This window comes from Rhinichthys klamathensis, unplaced genomic scaffold, assembly GCF_029890125.1.
Source record: "Rhinichthys klamathensis goyatoka isolate OS25496 unplaced genomic scaffold, OSU_Roscu_1.1 h1tg000060l_1, whole genome shotgun sequence".
Classification (NCBI taxonomy): domain Eukaryota; kingdom Metazoa; phylum Chordata; class Actinopteri; order Cypriniformes; family Leuciscidae; genus Rhinichthys; species Rhinichthys klamathensis.
Window position 1 is genome coordinate 1,048,921 of NW_026606605.1, and position 23,110 is coordinate 1,072,030.

Sequence of the window (23,110 nt, forward strand, 5' to 3'; positions counted from 1 at the left end):
ACAGTATACTTTTATATATATATATATATATCTCAGATTACATAAAACCAATGCATGTTTCTTAAATACGGTATATTGATATATGGTGGCAACAATATGATCATATCTATCGTGTACATAAGGCCCATGAAACTCTTCTCCAGTTATGTCTGACCTTGGTGTGTTATACACCAAACACACCCGTAAACTTTTGGTGACTAAGTAAATCGATGCGGACTTGACCTTAAAAAAAAAGTGGGTTTGGTTAACCTAAAAAAATAAAACGCAAAACACACCTGAGAGATGCATTAAATGTGTGTTACGAGATGGAACTACAAACACAAGCAGGGTCAGACACTGTTGGTCATGTGTTTCCAGGCCTGCAAGCTGTGAGATTCATTCCAGTGCCTTCTGAAGTACTCACCACCACATGTTCCTAAACAGGCCATATGAAAGGATATTGAAAATGATTATGTGTCAGTAGAATGAATGAGATATTACAGATATTACAGCTGTTGTGCGATGCAGACTTCAGGAGGCTATGCTGACATCACTGTCCTGGAGGTCCAAAATCTAACAAACCAACCTGTGACATTTTTTGCATTCATGTTTGCACTCAGCCATAGGGATTTGCAGTCTTGCACGCCATTGACCGATTTATTTAGTTTTATTATTTATCTATAGGATGGTGTGTTTTTTTTTTAATACATGGCAGAGTTTTTACACAGTGCCTACCAAAAACCATGTGACCCAGGTCTGCTGCTTCCTCACTTCCTCTAGCTTCACTTCTGCCATATTTCTTCCCATTATTTTAATTCCTCCCCGCCGGTGAAACGCGCGGTTCAGAAGTTCAGTTTTATCCAACGTCGCGGCCCGTTCCAGACCTTTCGAGTTCCTCTGCCAGTCTGAACTTATTTGCCAACAACAGCTTTTGCTATAACTGACTGCAATAAATGAAAACACACATTTATGATATAAAAAAAAGACACTTTTTGATCAAACAGAAGAATATTTGCAGTACAGCTGGGTACTCCTCCCATGATAATGCATTCAAAAGAGATATAAAAAAGAGGGTAAAAAAAAAGAATAAAAAAAGTTTTGTAAAGAAATATATTTTTATGAAGAAATTATTTGTAAAATGTATGAAACTATTATGTAAATTTTCAATGCAATGTAAGATTAAAAAGGCTAATTCCTTTTGTAATGAGTGTTCTGTGTTTTCATAGTTTCATTTACTCAACGTTTTCATGGTCTGTAAAGATAAGCCAAAATCAACAGACCAAAGACATCGTCATGCTTTAAAACATGTTCTCTTAATATTATTCAAATCCATCAAATCCTTCTCAAAAGCTCAGTGTGAACATTGTTCGGCAAACAACATGACTGATTAGGATTTCACAATTAAACATAGCTGTTTACCCCCTGCTTAAATGTCACACTTGTTGTCTTCAGTAACGTGTGTGTTGCTATGCAACCACTTGATTGACACCTTCCTTCACACTTTGATGCATTGAGTGCAGGAGTTAGAAACTGCAGAAGTCCCTGTAGGGTGGACCAATCTCATTTCCCCTTTCACATCGTCTTAATTGCAGTAGCAGTCTACAAATTAATAAACTCCGCCCATGACATCCATCAAGTCACAATGGCTGCATCCGAAATCCAATACTCTCTACTTATTTTGAAGAAGTACTTACTTTGCGACAGCTAAAAGAGTATGTTCAAATGTGTGTAGTATTACTGTTGTTGTTATCATGCAGCATCAGTTGTCGCATCACTGCCATTCACAAATCCTCTCCCGTAGCCTCATATGGGATAGTAAAGTGTCCATCATATACACACTTCAGAATCTCACAGGAAGAAAGTAGTAGGTCATCCGGGTACTTTTGCCTACTTTTTTATGAGTACTTTGAATTCAGACATCCTTCTATTGTCATACTGTTTTTCGCCTACTATATAGTGGGGAAGTATGTGATTTGGGAGACTGCCAGTGTTGCAGAGTTCATGTAAGACTTGGTAAAATCATACTAACAAGGAAGAAGATACTCAGACTCAGAAGATGTTTGCAGTGGCCCATGAAAGTGAATCACCTAATTTGTAAGTATATGACCTGGATGCTGCCATCTTTGCTTCCTGGACACTTGGTTTCATGAATGCTGTTTGCAAAAATCATATTTTGTCAGAATACACAGCTACTTTCGAATGGCAGCCAATTGAAAAAAAACACAATTTACTGCTGAACTGAAGCTAACCAAATCAAATGACCCTCTAGGGTGAATGCTAATATAAATTTGATTTGTCAAGTCAACCAAAGTCATGAAAATCAGTCTTTAAGGTTTTAAAGGTCTAAAATGGTGTTTAATCAAAATGAAACAAATCATCATCGTCTTTGTGTTGAACTGCATTGTGGGTCTGAAAGTTAAGCTACTTGTTTGTGTATGAAAATTCAAATGATGATTACTATATGTTCCCCTGTGTTTGAGTGCAAATGCACTATTTTGTTTGTACAATATTATTGTATAGAGAACAAAAACACATGAATCAAGTTAAGATCATGGAATATATATATTGCCCTGCTGTCTGAAAGGAAGATGAAAGAGAATAGATGAAACAAACTCATCCTCTGTTCTTGAAAGTGTACATTCCTGACAGACCTTGAGATGCTGAAACTTATGCAGGGATGAATGTACGGCCAGTTCCAGTTTGGCAAGAATTCAAACAAGGTGAAACACTGATGATCTGCAACTATGAGGAGCAAGCCAAAGAATTGCACATTTATCATCAAGTGTTTTTATGATTATTATTATTACTACAACATATGTTGACAAAAATGATTAACAATGCACTAAAAATGTTTCTTGAAGAAAAAAAAATGTGGATTTTTTTTTTTAAATAACTCACCTAAACGCATTCAGATTCAGAAGTATGCACATAAACATCATATTATCCATTCCAAGTATCTATTACTAAGTATCACATTACTTAACAGTGCATTAAAACATGAATGCGGTTGCGGTTTTCACATGTAGTAAATTTGGATGTGTAACTTAAAACAATAATGTTTAATTCTGCTTCTCTTTTTTCATCAGCCAAAATATTTATTGTTGACTAAAATAGCATTTTTAGTCCGTAAAAGTGACTAACATGGAGACATGTTGGACAAACTTAAAGGGTATTTTCATCAAAAGATGAAAGACAATGACTAAACATTTTTAAAAAATGAACACCATCATTCAGTGGCAGATGATTTACTCATCATCATCACCCCCCCCCCCCCCCCCCAAAATCCCAGGATCCGAGGTTTAATCCGAGGATAACCTTTATCTGCAACCTAACCGAAAGCCTCTTCCGAACACATGCAGTAGCCTAACCGTGAAGTCTAATGCTTCTACGTCTGTAAGAGCTGAGGTTCATCTCAACGCTGCCACGTTTTATATCACAACAGCTTCAGGCGTGTTCTCTTTGAGACGAACCAGCAATTTTTCTCTTTCTACATCATTTCACGGCAATAGTGAGATCAAGGTTACTAGTAAAAGTTCTCCTTTGCCACGGTAAAGCGGGAGATGACACCGCAGCATTTTGTAGTGCTCTGAGCGTACACTTTAAAGGGGAAGCAGAATCACAGGCGGAGAGAGAGAGCTTACAATGATGATAACAAGACAGGCATGAGCACTTATTCACTTTCAGCCTTAAATCACATGCTTCGTCCGCTCTTTCTAGCTCGTATTGGAGCACGTTTATTGCCGTGTTCATGAGAGAAGAAGCAGCCGCAATACGAATTGTTCTTTTGAGTCGAATTGTTTCAAAAAATCAGTTGCTCTGCCTTTCAAAACACGTCTGGGCTGTTTCCCAAAAGCATGGTGAGCCTACCTTGATCGTGGAAACCATTTGTTTCTCGAATTGGTTTTCATTAGTTCACAAAAAACATTGATTCTTTTCTCTGCCTCAATACAATAACTGTTCACTGAATGGGAGGTTTATCATTGAATGATGACTTTAATATGGGTCTGTTCACACAACGCTATAGTATGACTGCTTATAGTGCACAAGTTGTTATTATTATAGTGGACAACCGCTTTTGTGTTCCACCCAAAAAAAAAAAAAAAAAAAGATCCATCTTTGTATTAACAAGAGGATAGTGACCCAAAACTTGCCTCTTCAAAAACCACACAAAGTAAACCAGTGGAGGAATCACTGTCTTCTAAAGCTAAACGATAGGTGTGTGTGTGTGTGTGTGACTTTTTAAACTATAAACCATCACGTCCAGCCAACATGTGTGTCAACGTGATGACAGTTGGTCGGAAACAATGGTTTATAGTTTAAAGTATTAGTCTTTTCCTCACACATACACACCTATTGTTCCGCTTCAGAAGACAAAGCTGAGTCCCAATTTCATACTATCCAACCCTAAATAGTATTATAAATTAGAATTAGTGTGTCCCAAATCGTAGTATAATGAAATGAGTATTCTAAAGATACCGGGATGGTCTACTTTTTTCGGTTAGAATCCAAAGTGCAGATCTGTGCACACTATAACGAATAAACATGAATAAAAAGTGTTAACTACAAACATGGCGGATGTGCGACGGTTTAGTAGAGAGATTTAGTTAAAGAGGTTTCATATGAGTGATTAATAATCAGTATCTAACCTGACGAAAGGATATCTGCCTCATCTGCAACAGCATTGAGAACTTTTATAAAGGCAGTTTGGGGATTAACTTTTGCATCACTGCAAATTGCAAACACATGAGGAGAGGGCTCTGCATGAAAGACCCACGATAAACGTGCTACTACATTTCTCTCCGAAACGGTAGGAAATTAAATTAAATGTGGAGGATTTTAACTATGACAATATGATTGACTGGGCAGTTTAAATGGTGATAGGATGCACGTAATAAGCAAGCGGCAGAGCTGTCCGTTAAAGACGCAATTATGACCATGTCTCAAAGCTTGCCTACTCTTCTACACACTCAAAACATGTACGTTTTCTTCACAAAAATAGTGCATACATTTAGGGCGTAGTATAAGTAGGTGAATTGGGAGGAAGAAATTGATTCCTCCACCGGGGTCTCGTATAAATTACTGTCATGTTCGCTTTGCCTGGTTTTTGAAGCGTCAACTTTTGCTTGTATTATACTCAAAAGAGATGGATTATTTTTCATCTCTTGATTTGTGCTCATCAGAAGGAAGAAAGTCAGCATGAGGGTGATGAGTAAATGATGAGATTTTTCAATTTTGGCATGAAGTGTCCCTTTAATGAAGCTTGAGTTTTAGGCCCCAATTCATACTTGCAGCACCATCTTATTTAGCCTACTCTTTCCATGCTCCACAGAAGACTGAAAGCCTGTTTTGGAACAACATGAGGGTGAGTATAATTTTCATTTTGGGTGGGTGAACTGTCCCTTCAACACCTCACCACTTCTGTACAGTGTAGAAAAAATCACTCAGTCGTGAGTTTCCATCTCTGGCATGCCTCGCGATCGCCATTCCTGCGCGTCTACAGCAGATTCCATACTGTTGTTCTCATTTCCCACTGGCTGCCGATTCAGATTGCAAATGCACTCATGGTTACTCAAGAGAGCAAGTGCAGATGTCTCCGCTGCGTTTCTGTGTTTCGTCTGCATCTGCCCGCATCCCTGCGCTAATGAGATTCTTAGAGGCCTAATTAAACACACTGAGCTCGAACCTCGACTGTTACAGTGACAGGGCTATCCAGCCCCGGTGGAGGACATGACCCGAGAGATCACGAAAACACTGATCAAGAAGGATGGGCAGAGACTTGGTGAAAGAGAGAGAGAGAGAGAGAAGTTTGTCTTCCATTGTTGCTCAAGGTCACTTTCCTTTCCGCTCGCTGAAGAACAAGTGTCTCCTGCCCTGAGACTTGATGGATGTCTCATTCTGGACTGACACTGTCGGCACCATATGAGAATAAATGCATGACAAAGCCTTCCACATAAAGCCCACACGAGAGTTATGATCATTTCCAATTAAAAGTAAGCAATTCGGTTGTCATGGGGGAGTAATGGAAACTCATATTCTCAGACTCGGAAACCCCTCACCCTAAAGGTAATATGCTGGAAATGACTGTCCCTATATTCATTCCCCAAAGCGCCATGATTTATGCAAAATACTTTAAGAAGGTGCCGCTATTGTCATTAAACGCAAAGGACAACGTAAGGGTATCATGCATGGCTCATATGCACCAAACAGCAAACACATTTACCTCAGGTTCACTCTACATGAAGATGTTCGGATCAGTAGGATGTGAAGGCTATTTGTTCCTTAAATGCATTTAATAATATAAATACAATGCATATACATTTATTTCGATAATTGATTTTGCTTGGTAATTTTTTCATATGAGTGCAAGAAAACCATGCATTTTTCATATCACTTAGTTGAAGCTTGCAACATTATCATATTTTATATATTACAATGTAATTGCAGGACAATTAACTCCTTTTCAAACTGTTTTTTTATATATGTGCCCTCATAATATTTAGTCAAAATAACTTCCCCTCCCTCTTGCAGCAACATCTCTTCTCTTCTCTGATGATGACGTGTTTACTGGCGCAAGGGCGGGGCAACCTGTCACTCACATAAGATCCACCAATAGTAAACCACAACCATCCAATCAATTCCCTGTGGACAAAATCGAACCCCGCCCTATATTTGTTCTTGTTAAAGGAGCCGTTTACATCACATTAAAGGATTAGTTCACTTTTAAAAAAACTTTTGCTGATAATTTACTCACCCCCATGTCATCCAAGATGTCCATGTCTTTCTTTCTTCAGTCGAAAAGAAATTAAGGTTTTTGATGAAAACATTCCAGGATTTTTCTCCATATAATGCACTTTGCTGGGCACCAAATGGTTCAAGGTCCAAAGGACAGTTTCAGTGCAAACTGCAAACTGTTCAAATGGCTTTAAACGACACCAGACGATGAATAAGGGTCTTATCAAGCGAAACGATCGCTCATTTAAAAAAGAAATAACAAAGTTTAAGTTTTATAAGCTCAAATGCTCGCCTTGCTCTGTTCTGTGTGACTCTCCTGTTCGAACTCGTTCATCAAAATGAACGAAGCTTTTTCCGAGTCAATTCGTTCATTTCGTTCGTTAAATGAACCAAATGACTCGAAAAAAGATTTGTTCATTTTGATGAACGAGTTCGAACAGGAGAGTCACGAACGTGCATCACAGAACAGAGCAAGGCGAGCATTTGACATTATTAAACTTAAACTTTGTTATTTATTTTTGAAATGACCGATCGTTTCGCTTGATAAGACCAGGTAAGCACAGGTAAGTTACGTCTCGCTGCGTTTACACTTGGCATTAGCATGCGACCTGTATCCGGATGTTGTCCACATTGAAAAGACCAGTGTAAACGCACTTCTGATCGGAATGTTATCTCAGTGCAATGTAAACGCAATCTAAGATGCTGCTAAAAAGTGCTTTATCTGGAAACCATCTTTTGTGTACAAACTAACATCTGATAAACGTCTTAGAAAAAGCAGTTTTACATACATGCTCAATCATAAACAATTAAAGACATTTTCTAAATGTCTATTTAACATATGACCTGAAACATCTTAAGAGACATAGGATATTGAAGATGAGCAAACACTAAAAAAAAATACATCTTGCACGCCTGATATGCTTGATACGCGTGTGCTATCAGGGACAGTAGTGTGTGTGTGTGTGTGTGTGTGTGTGTGTGGCTTTGCAGCATCAAACTGCAGTGTTACTAGGATGGAGTGCGAGCACCATCTGGTGGCTATGAACTGACTTTATATGGACATTAAACCCTTATACATAAAAAAAAAGTTTAAAGGCTCCAACTTTCATTTCAACGTGATTTTTCTTATTGTAATACAAAAAAAAAGTTTTTTGAATTTAGTTTTTTTCCATGTCATCACACTGTTTAGAGCACAATAAACAAATGGTAAAAAAAAACATATATATAAAATAATATTTTATTCATACGTATATATTATTATATAATTATTATTAATATATATAATATATTATTTTGTCCTCTGTAGTGGACGCCAGGACTAAGTTGTTTAAAAAATAAAATGACATGAAATTATATGTATAGGCAAAAACAATGGGATTTTTTTTTCAATCACCAATACATTTTGGGGTTTCAGGATTTTTTCAACCAAAATTTGTATAAAGATTATTCTCAACTATGTTATGAAAGAAATAATGGAATGAATTGATACACCATTTTACTTTTTGCAATATGTGGGTAAAATGGCCATAAGTTAATATTCCCATTCAATGCAATGTATCTATACACTGTATCTAATTTGCACATTAATGTGTTCTTGGAGCAACATTTAATGAAAGAATAAGGGTAATAATTGGAGTAATAATTGGCAACATTTTAATAATAATATCTAACATTTCATAGGAATATTGATGTATAATTTATTTCCATATTCACTTGTTGTGTCTCCCAGAATGCCTGATAAACATGATTTTAGTCCTGATGTCCTCTACAGTGGACACGTTTGAAATCAATGCCCTGTTCTGTAACAGAAAGTTTTTTTTTTATTTGAAACCCCATAACATTTTCCTGAGATGTTGTTTTATGAAATACAATTTGAAAAGTAGTCCAATTTATATTATAATTACACTATATTATCATATTTCCATAAGAATGCTACATTTGATCACTAAATTAATCTCAGACATTTTTAAAGACCAAGGAGTTGTTTTCATGGTGAAACCTCCAAACATTTGGTATCTCTGAAAATTCCTGAATGTGCTCTTTACAGGACACCTAGGTTGTGTCATGTGACATGTATGATGTCAGAGAAATTCACTAAAATATAATGTCCACTACAGTGGACAAAAGTCTATTCTTGGGTCCCAGGAGGTTATAGCGTGTTTGTAGATATTATTTCCAGTGCTTGTTGTAATTGTACAAATTGTAGATTCCTTTGACTATTGCAGTGTACATTAGGGTTAGTCGTCATCATCAACCTAAATCGTTTCTGTTGCAACATTGCAGTTTCATTGCAACTGTAGTAAATCTGCAGTTTGATTCTACATAGCCTCACACACACTAGGCCTACTGTGTAGCTACTGTCCATCACAGAGACGTCTATTTTATGTACATTTATTTACATCTGCAAGATGTATTTTTTTTTTTTAGTTTGCTCATCAGCAATATGTCTCTAATATATTTCCTATCAGATGTTAAATAGACATTTAGAAAATGTATTTAAGAAAGGTTCAGATGCATTGCTCTGAATCTGAACCTTATGCCACAGTTCCAAGAATAGGCAACAGATTAAGCAACGCAAGTCTTTCCTATGATCATCATTCTCACTGTTCTTATTTAGGCCTACGTAATAGCAACTTGTTCTTCCTGAGAAAGTTATTTGTGGCTTACTAAATATACTAGACCCCATTCCCAGAGCGATAGCTCAACCAAAATTAGGCTACAAAAAAAAATATATATATATATATAATTCATAGAAAACTACAGTCGTCATAATTTGTATTCTCTGTAATTTTCATTCTCAGTAGGCCTATGTGCATGAACATGCAGTCTCCAACACTTGTCCTCCATAAGCATCCAGCTCGTTTTGAACCTCTCAGCGTCGGCGGGAGGGGGCGTCGCCATTTTGTTTGTTTTAGGGAAACTGTACAGTGGGAGGAGGGTGAGAAAGGTACCCTAGAAACGGTTGCTAAATACGGAAAGCTACGATAGGACCGTTCCGCGTAAGTACTTTCGGCGAAAGCATAACTAAAAATGCATTTAAGTGCATGCATTGGAATCATCACCACCATTCGTTTTCGTCATGAAACTTGCTAGAAAATCCCATTTCTCTCTCCCTGGTAACGTTACACCAGCGACAAATGACAGACGCTGTGCAACATCACTTCTTTATGTTATCACAAAATACGCTAAAATGACTTCTGTGAAGAATGCCTTTGCAATGCATGAGCAAAATCCGCACATGGCGCGAGCGCAGGCAGATGTTGATCTCGCGACAGCAGACCGTTTGCTTGTTAGCTCTTCTTTAGCCGCAGCCTTACAAAAACAGTTGTCCTTCGTGTTACATTATTAACGTTCATTACATTTAACATACATTTCATAGACTATTGTAATTGCACAGCTCAGGAATAAAGCCATTTAGAGAATAATACAAGTGCGTAAATAATAAAAGCGCATCACACAGGGCCCGCCATCACTTGCAGTCACACACACACCCATCTCTGAAATAATGGGGTGTTTATCTAAACACCCATTCTAGATAATTATTTGATTTAACTATAAATACAAATTAATACAGGTATTTAGTACAGTTCTTGCATCAGAGATTAAAGTAGTACATCTAACATCATTATCATAGCATTTCTTAAAATGTAAAGGTAAATATAAATTTTTCACAGACTGATGACGCGACGCAGAATCGTAAATCTTGCAAAGTTTTTTATATTTTAAATTATGTGAAAATGTGCTAAAATTACGACTGCTGTCTTTAATCAAATCTATTATTCCTAAGCATTTCCAATAAACAACCAACAAGGCGAGCAGTATTAAACAACTTAGCAATATATAACTTATAACCAGTGTTGGGGGTAACTCATTTCAAGTAAGTTAACCTGAATTACGTAATCAGATTTTTTTTTCAAGTATAAACTATAAAAGTAATTTATTTCTTTTAAATTTACAACAACATGTTTGTTACTTTTTCAAATAAGTGACGCAAGTTACAATTGTTTTCCCATTTATTGACTGACAGCTCTCCTGTCTGCATGGTGAGAGAAACTGTGTGTACGTGTTGTAAACATGATGGTGATTGTAGTACTAGACTAGTGTGTACTTTAAAGGGATGCCATTTACTCATCTCACTTGCACAAAAAGTTTCAGCATTCCTCAAAATGAATTGAAACAGCTAAATGCAAACTCAGAATATTGTGCAAACCTGCAATAATTATGTTAAATAATATATTTTTTGTAGGCTATGTATTTTTAATCTCACTGTCTTTGCTGCTGACCTTCATTTGAAAAACAAACAAACAAACAAGCAAGCCCAGCCCAGGTTAGAAAAAGTAATGCAGAAGTAACGTAATGCATTACTTTCCATAAAAACTATAAGTAACGGAATTAGTAACTTTTTAGGGGGTAACGCAATATTGTAATGCATTAGCTTTAAAAGTGATGTCCATCCAATTTACCAGTGATTCGTTCATTTGAGTCAAATCTTTTGATTGAATTGGAACACACATACTGTATGAAAGCGAGTTGGATTGAATAAATAGCCTTTTATTTAAATGTGCAAGTAAGAACATGCTTTATGACTACAAACGTAGTAATGTAAATGCAAACTGCAGAAGGTTCTAGATGACTTTATTTAAAAAGTCATCTAGACTCTTTAAGAGCAAGCAAACGAACATGGATACATGAAATTACAATGAACAGAAACTTAATTGAATGTTGACTTTTTAAAGCATGTAACATGCTCAGGGTCCACATGATGAAGTACGTCGTGGCAGACATGAATTATTAAATCATATTTTAGGATTATTTTAAACAAACGGTGTAACAGAAATTAATCTGAATATCACTAATAACAGTTTTCTGTGCTGTCTACCATTGTTTGGTCAGACTGACAGTCCGGCACAACCTCAAACAAACAGCAACGTTTTGATACCACTAGCATTTACAGCATTCAAGGGCATAAAACTGCATATGGCTTGGTTAAAGTTATCTCTGCATAAACTCTAGGGTAGTGTCCCTGTGACAATTTTTGTGTCTGAGTGCTGGGTGCCTGGGACTGAGGAAAGTCTTAACATCAAAAAATGACACATCAATCAAATCAATAATTGTGATGTAGTGTTATACCTACCTAACACCAGTGCCATTTTATTCTGCAGGTTCAGCGTCCCCCTCCACCTCAGTGTGAGAAGGTGCAGGGACGATGTTCTACGCTCACTTTGTCCTCAGCAAACGTGGGCCGCTGGCCAAAATCTGGCTGGCGGCCCACTGGGATAAGAAGCTGACCAAAGCACACGTGTTTGAGTGCAATCTGGAGAGCAGCGTAGAGAGCATCATCTCTCCAAAGGTCAATGGATTCTCTTGAACTCACGCTGTTTAGGTTTTTTGTGGATTCCATTTCTGTTCTGTATTGTTTTTAAAATGCTTCAAATGTATTTCACACCTTTTTAGAGGAATAGTGCTGTTCACAAGATATTATATGGCTAACACAATATAACTGAAAGTTTGTAGTCCTAAGACCCAACCACATTTGAGGTTTTACTTTGAGGTTTGAATTTGCATAAATGTTCGTTCAGAATTTTGTATGAACCCTAAACACAGACATGTAATCCGATGCACATTTTCATGTACATGTGCATTATTATTACGTGTATTCAGGACTAAACTTCAGTGCATTCGTAGTGCCCAGTCAGCACATTCAGCACATGTGCTACGAGTTACTATGAGTATAAATGCCATTTTTGCCTTGATAACATGTAAATAATGTTTTCCTGTTGATTGGATTATTTCAGGTCTACACCGCCCCTTTCAATTTGATCAAAATTTCATGTGGATCGAGCTCATTCGGAGTGTTTTCATGATGTCCTTTCAATCCAATTGAGTCATCAATCCAATTATAAACAGATTATTTGGGTGCATGTACACGTTGCTACTGATATCTATGCTTAGAACAAACCGTGAAATCTCTTTTAGTAATGTTCACAGACCTTTACTCATAAATCAAAAACCTCTATTCAAAAATCACATTAGAAATTCCCTCTGGGATGCTTGCAAATTGACATCATGACTGAGCAACTCTATAGCAGCTCCATTTACTTCTAATATGTGCTTAATTTGATAGGTAAAAATGGCTCTCCGTACATCTGGTCACTTACTCCTGGGTGTGGTGAGGATCTACCACAGAAAAGCCAAGTACCTGCTGGCAGACTGCAATGAGGCTTTTATTAAGATTAAAATGGCTTTTCGCCCAGGTAAGTTGTGGCTGGACTACATAAGTTGATCCTGTTGCACTGCAAGAGATAATATTTTGTGCATTGTTTGACTGTTTGACACAGGTGTGGTCGACCTACCTGAGGAGAACCGTGAAGCCGCCTACAACGCCATTACGTTACCTGAGGAGTTTCACGACTTCGATCAGCCTCTTCCCGACCTGGAGTATGTGCGACTTTAACTGATAGATATCATATAATTGTAGTATGCTGTCAGTGTTGACCCTTCCCTGTGTTGTGGATTGCAGCGACATTGACGTTGCTCAACAGTTCACCCTGAATCAGTCCCGTGTGGAGGAGATCACCATGCGAGAAGAAGTGGGGAACCTCAGTCTACTGCAAGAGACTGATTTTGGTATGGCATAAAAAGCATCATCTTCACTCATGGCATTGCTTTAGAACATGCTTTATGTGGATCAAAGCTGTTTGTTTTATACATACTGTTTATTTAGTATTAACTTTCTTTAGTGTGTAATGTTGCTGTTTGAGCAGGAAAAAGCTCTGCAAAGTTACAAAGCACAGAGTCCCTCCAGCAGGAGTTATTCTCTATATCAGTGTCAGTGTTTCTGAACTCCCTGAAACGCCTCCATTGTAGTCTTGAGTTTCTTCCGGGAACGAACACGTCACAATATTCCTCATTTAAATAATTAATACGCAGAATAAAGGGGCGGGGCCTGTTTGAGTTAGTTATTAGTGTGTTAAACTGGTGGTTATGGTAAGAGGCGGGACATTTCCCAAACACACTTGAAGTGCTCGACCAATCACAACACACTGCTCCAGCCGACCAATCAGAGCATGCTTTTCAGAAGGAGGGGCTTCATAGAGACAGGAACTAAACAGAGCGTTACTGACAGACTGGGAAGAAAGGAGCTGCAATAATGTCAAATATGTCAAAAATAATGTTTTTTGAACTTACAAGCATGAAAATCTATTCTAGTATCAAGACTATGAATAGGTCCTCTTTAAACTGATTATTCAATCACATTGCATCCTTCTCATAAAGTAGATAATTAACAACCAACACATTTTCCTCGACAGCTGATTTTGGGATGGATGACCGAGAGATGATGCGAGAGGAAGGTGCATTTGAAGTGGACATCATCCATGGGGCGTCTGTGTCTAACCTGCTGCTGGAGTCAGAGTCAAGTAGCGTACAGATGGCGGACAAGTCCAATCACCTAGAGTACGACCAATACAAGGATGACTTTGGAGACAACCCTATGGAGAGCACAGAGGGAGGCATGCTGGGTAAGAGAGGCATCCATAAGCACAACGAAGCATGTAAAAGCATCCGCTGAGACTGAGCTGGCTGCTTGCTGTATTGCAGTGGACAAGCTGCTCAGTAATGAAGATGGAGGTGGTATTTTTGATGACCCTCCTGCCATCGCTGAGGGTGTGATGATGCCCCAAGACCACGGTGGAGACGATGAGGATGATTTCGACAACCTTTCACGTAAAAAGCTTTTAACATAATCATATGTTAACATCTACATTACATGTTTGCATAATAATAGAAATACTGTATTTTGTCCAATAGCAGCAGGAGGTCCAGACAGTCCTGATTCTGGTCCTGTTGAGCAGCTGCCCACCATGACAGACCAGACTGAACAGACCACCCTTGTCCATAATGAGGAGGAGGCTTTTGCTTTGGAGCCCATCGACATCACAGGTCAGCCAGAATAAATAAACTGTAAAGGTGCAGTAATACAGGTCTTAAAGGGATAGTTCACCCAAAAATGAAAATCCTGTCATCATTTACTCACCCTCAAGATGAAGAATATGGGTAACCAAACAGTTGATGAGCCCCATTGACTTCCATAGTATGGAAAAAGAAAAAAAATACTATGGTAGTCAATGGGTCTTGAGATCTGCTTGGTTACAAACATTTTCATTTTTGGGTGAACTATGCCTTTAATAATAAGGTTGTGCAGTTAACACAACTGATCAAATAGTTTCTGCTGATTTAAATGTCACCAATGTAAAATTACCTAGCTGACTGACTACGTTTTGTCAAAAAACTATAAACTAATTTTATTGAGTAGGATATTATTTTATATTATCAATAATGATATTGTTTCGCATGACACATTATTATATTAATTATATTTAATTATGATTATTCAATTATATTTAAAATGATAAACAAGTCGCCACATGACATTGTTTTCTAACAAATTAATTTTTACTATATAATTATATTGTTATTATATTATTTTTATATTATTATATCTGTTGTATAATTTCCATCTATTATTGCAAATTAACCTTATAAATAATTTATTGTAATTTTTTTAAATATAATTTTCTTTCTGACGCATAACAATTTGTTGATATAAATAATATGCATGCATGTAATATTATTGATTAAAATAGGGTTGAATGTTTATTAAAGGGAAACTCCAACCAAAAATGAAATATTCGGTCATAATTTACTCTCTCATGTTGTTCCAAAACTGTTCCAAACTTTCTTTCTTCTGGAGAAAATAAAAGAAGATATTTTGAAGAATGAAAGTAACCAAAACATGTATTTTTCAATTCAATGGGAACCCAAACTGGTTTGTTACCAACGTATCTCCTTTTAAGTCCCACTGAAGAAAGTATGTCATAAAGGTTTGAAACGGCATGAGGGTGAGTAAATGATGACAGAATTGTAATTTTTGGGACTATCCCTTTAACAAAAACCAACACAAATGATTTATAAGGTTTTAATGTACAATAATCTATGGTGAGCAAGTAAAAAAAAAAAAAAAATGTTTTGTTGAGCCCTGATATACTGCATTAGTTACTTAACAGCATTTTGTGCCAATTCACTTGAAGTCTTGCAAACAAAATGTCATTTTGCCTATCATCACCAAACTCGTATATTAATAGTGAAAGAAACCAAAGCAAAGAGAAAGAGGAAGCTGATTGTGGACAGTGTGAAGGAGCTGGACAGTAAGACCATCCGTGCCCAGCTGAGCGACTACTCCGACATTGTCACCACTCTGGATCTGGCTCCCCCCACCAAGAAGCTGATGATGTGGAAGGAAACTGGAGGAGTGGAGAAGCTGTTTTCTCTGCCAGCTCAGCCTCTCTGGAACAGCAGACTGCTCAAGGTCAGGATAGATCCCGGGAACAAGCTGTGAGACATTAATACAGGCTTTAGTGTAACAAAATACATAAGTAGCCTTGGATATGTCTGTTTTTGGCACTCTTTTGCTTATAATAATACACAGAAATCTATTAAAGGGTTAGTTCACCCAAAAATTATGTCATTAATGACTCACCCTCATGTCGCTCCAAGCCCGTCAGACCTCCGATATTTTAGATATTTTAGATTTAGTCCGAGAGCTTTCTGTCCCTCCATTGTAAATGTATGTACGGTATACTGTCCTTGTCCAGAAAGGAAATAAAGACATCATCAAAGTAGTCCATGTGACATCAGTGGGTTAGTTAGAATGTTTTGAAGCATCGAAAATACATTTTGGTCCAAAAATAACAAAAACTACGACTTTATTCAGCATTGTATTGTCTTCCGGTTCTGTTGTGGATCCGCGTTCAGTGCCGCCGCTGACGTAAGACGCTGCTGACGTGTGTCTGGTGTGTGTGTGTGTGTGTATTCCGGTTCTGTTGTGGATCCGCGTTCAGTGCCGCCGCTGACGTAAGACGCTGCTGACGTGTGTCTGGTGTGTGTGTGTGTGTGTGTATTCAGGTTCTGTTGTGGATCCGCGTTCAGTGCTGACGTAAGACGCTGCTGACGTGTGTCAGGTGTGTGTGTGTGTATTCTGGTTCTGTTGTGGATCCGCGTTCAGTGCCGCCGCTGACGTAAGACGCTGCTGACGTGTGTCAGGTGTGTGTGTGTGTGTGTGTGTATTCTGGTTCTGTTGTGGATCCGCGTTCAGTGCCGCTGCTGACGTAAGACGCTGCTGACGTTTGTCTGGTGTCTGGTGTGTGTGTGTGTGTGTGTGTGTGTATTCGGGTTCTGTTGTGGATCCGCGTTCAGTGCCGCCGCTGACGTAAGACGCTGCTGACGTGTGTCTGGTGTGTGTGTGTGTGTGTCTGGTGTGTGTGTGTGTGTGTGTCTAGTGTGTGTGTGTGTGTGTGTGTGTGTATTCTGGTTCTGTTGTGGATCCGCGTTCAGTGCCGCTGCTGACGTAAGACGCTGCTGACGTGTGTCTGGTGTGTGTGTGTGTGTGTGTCTGGTGCGCCCGAGCTTCGTTTACAGTCTGAGGGAGACGCACGCTGGAAACAAAACAATCTTCGCAAACATGTCTAAGGATTTCCACACAGAGGAAGACTTGCATTTTTTTGCCCAGCCATATTTATTTGAACCCGAATACACGGGCGCACCAGACACACGTCAGCAGCGTCTTACGTCAGCGGCGGCACTGAACGCGGATCCACAACAGAACCAGAATACACACACACACACACCAGACACACACACACACACCAGACACACGTCAGCAGCGTCTTACGTCAGTGGCGGCACTGAACGCGGATCCACAACAGAACCTGAACACACACACACACACACACCAGACACACGTCAGCAGCGTCTTACGTCAGCGGCGGCACTGAACGCGGATCCACAACAGAACCAGAACACACACACACACACACACACACACACACACACACCAGACACACGTCAGCAGCGTCTTACGTCAGCGGCGGCACTGAACGCGGATCCACAACAGAACCGGAAGACAATACAATGCTGAATACAGTCGTAGTTTTTGTTATTTTTGGACCAAAATGTATTTTCGATGCTTCAAAACATTCTAACTAACCCACTGATGTCACATGGACTACTTTGATGATGTCTTTATTTCCTTTCTGGACAAGGACAGTATACCGTACATACATTTACAATGGAGGGACAGAAAGCTCTCGGACTAAATCTAAAATATCTTAAACTGTCCGTCCTTCGGATGAGACATTAAACCGAGGCCCTGACTCTCTGTGGTCATTAAAAATCCCATGGCACTTCTCGTAAAGAGTAGTGTCCTGGCCACATTCCACCCATTGGCCCCTGCCAATCATGGCCTCCTAATAATCCCCATCCACTGAATTGGCTCTATCACTCTCTCTCCTCTCCAACTATAGCTGGTGTGTGGTGAGCGCACTGGCGCCGTTGTACTGTGGCTGCCGTCGCATCATCCAAGTGGATGCTCACACTGGTGCTGGTTGAGGAGAGAACCCCTGATATGATTGTAAAGCGCTTTGGGTGTACAGTAGTACATATGAAAGCGCTATATAAATGCCTCATTCATTCATTCATTCAAACTGTGTTCCGAAGATGAACGGAGGTCTGACGGGCTTGGAGCGACATGAGGGTGAGTCATTAATGACATAATTTTCATTTTTGGGTGAACTAACCCTTTAAAACAACTTATTTGGACAGTTTTTGTTGTCTTGCCCTTAAAGTGTAGTTACCTAATGAATTGCTGCACAAATTGCTGAGCCCGGCTGTACTCCTCTGTGCAGATGTTCACACGCTGCCTGACCCCTCTGGTGCCCGATGAACTGAGGAAGAGGAGGAAGGGTGGAGAAGCGGACAGCTTGGACGAGTTCCTCAAAGACCTGGAGAACCCTGAGGTTCCTCGGGAAGAGGTCCTGTCTCAGCAAAGAGACATCATTGGTAAGATAGGCTGACTCGTGCTACTAACTACTAGAGCTGCACAATTTATCGTTAAACACCCACACAAACTTATTCCTAAAAGATTATGATTCTGCTAAGATGTCTATTTGACAAGTATGATCACAGAGAACATTCAGATCTGTGTTCTGACTCAGAGAGAGCAGTTGTCATGTACAGATATGAAACAGCTTGACAAACACACTGTCATATTTCTGTCCTACAATAATTCAAATGATCACAGAAGTACTGGGATAAAAGTTTATAGTTTGGATATAAACACTGATGTCTTCAGTAGTGATCAAAATACAGTAAATCTCCTTTTGAAAGAAACTTGACGCTTCAAATGAAGGTCAATTACATTGTTACACCGGTAGGTGGCGACAGGTGACTGTTAAAAATATATGTCATTCATTCAAGAGATTCGTTCAAAATTGCTGATTCAGTCTTTATGAGTGAGTCATTGAATCATTCATTCAGACCGATTGTTATAAAAAAATAATAATAAATTCAAATTAAGGAAATATTTTAAAATAGACTGCAGCAATTAACATTTTGTAACACCTCTAGTAAATTTCATGTTATTTTGTTTAGTTGTTTTATTTAGAATCATGATCTAGAGATCTTTAAACATTTTTTTGTAAACTAACTGAAGACTTAAGTAATTAAGAAATTCAGCTTTGCATCACATTTAAAAATATATTAAAATAAAAAAACTGTTATTTTAAATTGTAATAATATTTCACTGTTTTTACTGTGTTTTTGATCAAATAAATGCAGCCTTGGTGAGCTGTTTCAGATTTTTATTTATTTTTATTTTTTTTATGTACCCACCCCAAACTTTTGAACCGTAGTTTCTCTACTTTTTTGACTAATGCCCGTTTTTGGCTTTTTGCAGACCAGACCATCTTGGAGGAGCCCAGTGTTCTGCAGGCTTCAGCCATGGAGGGCAGTCGCACAACCCTCGATGAATCAGTCATGCCTCCTCCGTCCGGACACCGCGGACAGAAGCGCAAAGCTCAGGACGCAGAGCCTGCCTTACCTGTGAGATCTCGAGTCGCAGGGTTTTCAGTGTGGCTATTGACCCCACTGTATATGGGTTTCTAATTCTGTGTCTCACCTATTTTCCTAAAGATGCTTGAGGATGATCGCTCCTCCATTGTTTCCACACAACACGTGAACATGCAGCCGGTGGACCTTCCTCCTGAGGAACCAATCAGCATCTCACAGCTCATCCCTGAGTTCGACCTGATAGGAGAGAAGAGCAAAGACAAGAAGGATGATGATGAAGAGGATGAGGTGAGGAGGCTTTAATAGCCACAAATCATGGAGTTAAATGAGAAAAACTGTTATTATTCGAGACTAAAGGCCCTTGCACACTGAGGGGCCTATCTTGCACCCGGCGCAAATGACTTTGTACACTGACGCATGTATCATTCCTATTTTGCACCCGCGCAAAGCGGGCTTTTCCCTCCACAGACGCACGTCGTAAACTAGGAAATGAACTTGCGCTCCCTGGGCGGGTCGGTCCAAAAAGGAGGCGTGTTTCGGCGCAAACATTCCCTAGTGCTATTTTGCAGTTCCAGAAAACAATTCCGCCACTGACCAGAAAAAACCTAGTCTAAAGTCAGTGGCGTGTTGTTCATAATGCTATTTTAAGCGCGCATGCTTGGCCATAATGTAGCGGGTGCACAACGCGCATACACTTTAATTCTCTCATCAACACAGATGCAGCAGTTTTTATTTATGCAAATCATACATTATAACAAGGAAAAATATTAACCCATGAGGGAAATCATTGTGGTGTCCATGAAGATGTAAAAAAATGTAGGCCTAAATCTAGCTTACACGTTTACCCACATTTTTCAGGCTAATTGTAGTAATGACGGATCAGACCTGTTTGCCCAATAGTGGCAAGACACATGTGTATATAAGGGCATCTGACAAATTAGTTTGTCCGTCAAGAACCAGGAAAAAATAAATCTCCCATCCCCATACAGCGCCACTTCTCTGTCTTTCACGGCCCTGACAAGAACGTCGCTCTCCTCGGCTGTGAACCGCTCCTGGCGCGCGCCTGCTAAATCCGCCATAAAAATAACAATCCGCCATGCAACATGCGCACCTGCTCTTAAAGGGTATGTTGGATGACGCTCTGATTGGTTTATTTCACGTTACGCCCAAACCACACCTATGAATAATGAAGCTATTTCAGACCAACCCCTTTTAAACTTGCGTCGGGTGCAAGAGTCATTTATCCCGCCGGTAAAATAGCAACAGCGCCGAGATCCGCCCACAAAGTTACTTGCGCTTCGCGCTTGATACTTGCGTTTCAAATCGTTAAAATAGGGCACTGAGTCCAAAATTCGCGTCTGAAATCTTCGCGCGTTAAAAAATAAATACGACCTCACGTTATGTCAATCAGGATTACACACTGCCTCTGAAACTTTCGTCCATCATTAAAAAAAATCAGATCGGGTTAGATTTTCTGCGTTTTTCGCATCCGTAGCGAGCAGTTTGAATGGTGTTTTGACAATTCAGAGCCACCAAATCACGAATACGAAAAAACGCATATGAAAATTTCAGACTCAGTGTGCAAGGGCCTTAATGCCTATTTTTTTAAATAAGAAAACCTGCTTAGTACAGCCAAACAATCTGCAGTCGCTTTTAAGTTTTCAGATTTAAGCATTGTAATAGTAGAAACGTTATTTAAAAACGTAATTTTTAAATGCCTAATTTTTTGTAGAATTTATAATTGTGCTACTATGTATTTTTGATTTGATTTCCGATTTTAATTTTGATCAGTTCTTAAAAAATATATATATATGTGGGGCATACTGTTTGTAAAGCTATTTGCCATTCACTGTTCACTTTTGCATTAGAAAATTTATTTTGCAACTGATTCCTATCAGATCCCTTCACTCAGTTAAAGAGGACGCCTCCCTGAAACGCCTCCATTGTAGTCTTGAGTTTCTTCCGGGAACGAACACGTCACAATATTCCTCATTTAAATATTAATACGTAGAATAAAGGGGCGGGGCCTGGTTGAGTTAGCTAGTAGTGTGTTAATATGGTGGTTATGGTAAAGGGCGGGACATTTCCCAAACACACTTGAAGCGCATGACCAATCACAACACACTGATCCAGCCGACCAATCAGAGCACAGTGTGCTTTTCAGAAGGAGGGGCTTCATAGAGACAGGAACTAAACAGAGCGTTACTGACAGACTGTGAAGAGAGGAGCTGCAACAATGGAGAATATGGGAATAATATGTTTTTTGAACATTCAAGAATGAAAACCCAAAAGAGTACAGCCCAAAAACAAAATGAAATGTTTGTAAATCAGAATTTTTGTTTATAAGGAGGAGGAAGGTCAGAGCGGAGACCAGGATCAGGAAGAGAGGAGGTGGAACAAGAGAACACAGCAGATGCTGCACGGTTTACAGGTTTGGCAGAATTTAAACATGCAGTAACTATCTTGATAATGCAATAAACGGATTTTATATCAACAAATACCCTTTTTATTCCTCTGAATGCTTCCTCTTACTTCCTACAGAGAGTCATTGCTAAGACTGGAGCAGAATCGATCAGCTTGCTGGAACTGTGCAGAAACAACAACAAGAAACAAGCAGCTGCCAAGTTCTACAGTTTTCTGGTGCTAAAGAAACAGCAGGCAGTGGAGCTCAGGCAGGACGAGCCCTACAGCGACATCATCGCCACCCCGGGCCCCCGATTTCACATTATATAGACTCTTACAGGTCAACACTGGCAGATTGTATCCTTTTTAATGGTTTTGTTTGTATATGATGTGTTCTGTATATCTGTGCATGTGCATTTTAATGCATACTACACGTGCTCTCTGTCTCAAATGGGAAAAGAGACTTTTATAATGTCGAAAAAGTGCTTCTTATAGCAATTTGCAAAGGCTTTGAGCCTTCAGTTGGTTGTCTTTAATCATGTGTTTTAGACGTTTCTGTTTCATATTATTTAATGCTGTTTTGCATGCTTTGAATTACATGTTGACATGCAACATACTTGTTTACTTTCATGAAAGTGTTTTCTTTGTCGTTTAAACTTAAAAGAGTAACATTTTAGCTGCTCCAAAGATATCAAATTAAAAGTTCGTACTTTGTATGTTTAAAAAAGTATAATGAATGAAGTATCGACCTACAGAGTGTTTTGTTTTTAGTTTTACTACTGTAACAATACTATTTCTCTCAAGTCTCCCTGAGCTTCAGTGTTGTGAACATTCACCCAAAAGCAGCTTTAGTTTTGCTTGTCAGCCCGAAAATTAAAGCAAATGTTATATATTGTGATACACATTGGTTAAAAAAATTATGTTGTGCCATTTGTTGTAAAGATAATTTTTGTAATTGTGCACGCACTTTTTTAAACAGTCTCACAGACTTTGGTTTTATCGATGTTACCTATATGGCAACGCTCTGTTTTGTATGTTACAGTAATTAAACACTATCTGTTACAGTGCAGTACAGTCCTTTATTTAAATGTCT

At 38.8% G+C, this 23,110-nt stretch overlaps 1 protein-coding gene across 2 annotated transcripts; it reads left to right on the plus strand.

Annotated features, from left to right (window-relative positions):
- The first annotated feature begins 9,556 nt into the window (after nt 1-9,556).
- On the plus strand, nt 9,557-23,083 carry rad21b (RAD21 cohesin complex component b). 2 transcript variants are annotated; one of them, XM_056249480.1, is made up of 14 exons: nt 9,557-9,710; nt 11,874-12,061; nt 12,836-12,965; nt 13,050-13,149; nt 13,232-13,338; nt 14,022-14,231; nt 14,311-14,436; nt 14,524-14,652; nt 15,855-16,078; nt 18,453-18,606; nt 19,502-19,647; nt 19,738-19,902; nt 21,962-22,045; nt 22,156-23,083. In XM_056249480.1, the coding sequence occupies exons 2-14, from the start codon at nt 11,918-11,920 to the stop codon at nt 22,345-22,347; spliced, it is 1,911 nt and encodes a 636-aa protein (XP_056105455.1). In that variant the 5' UTR covers nt 9,557-9,710; nt 11,874-11,917; the 3' UTR covers nt 22,348-23,083. The 2 variants fall into 2 exon arrangements, with proteins under 2 accessions (XP_056105455.1, XP_056105454.1); XM_056249479.1 differs by having other exon boundaries at nt 9,558-9,710; nt 14,521-14,652.
- The last annotated feature ends 27 nt before the right edge of the window (nt 23,084-23,110 follow it).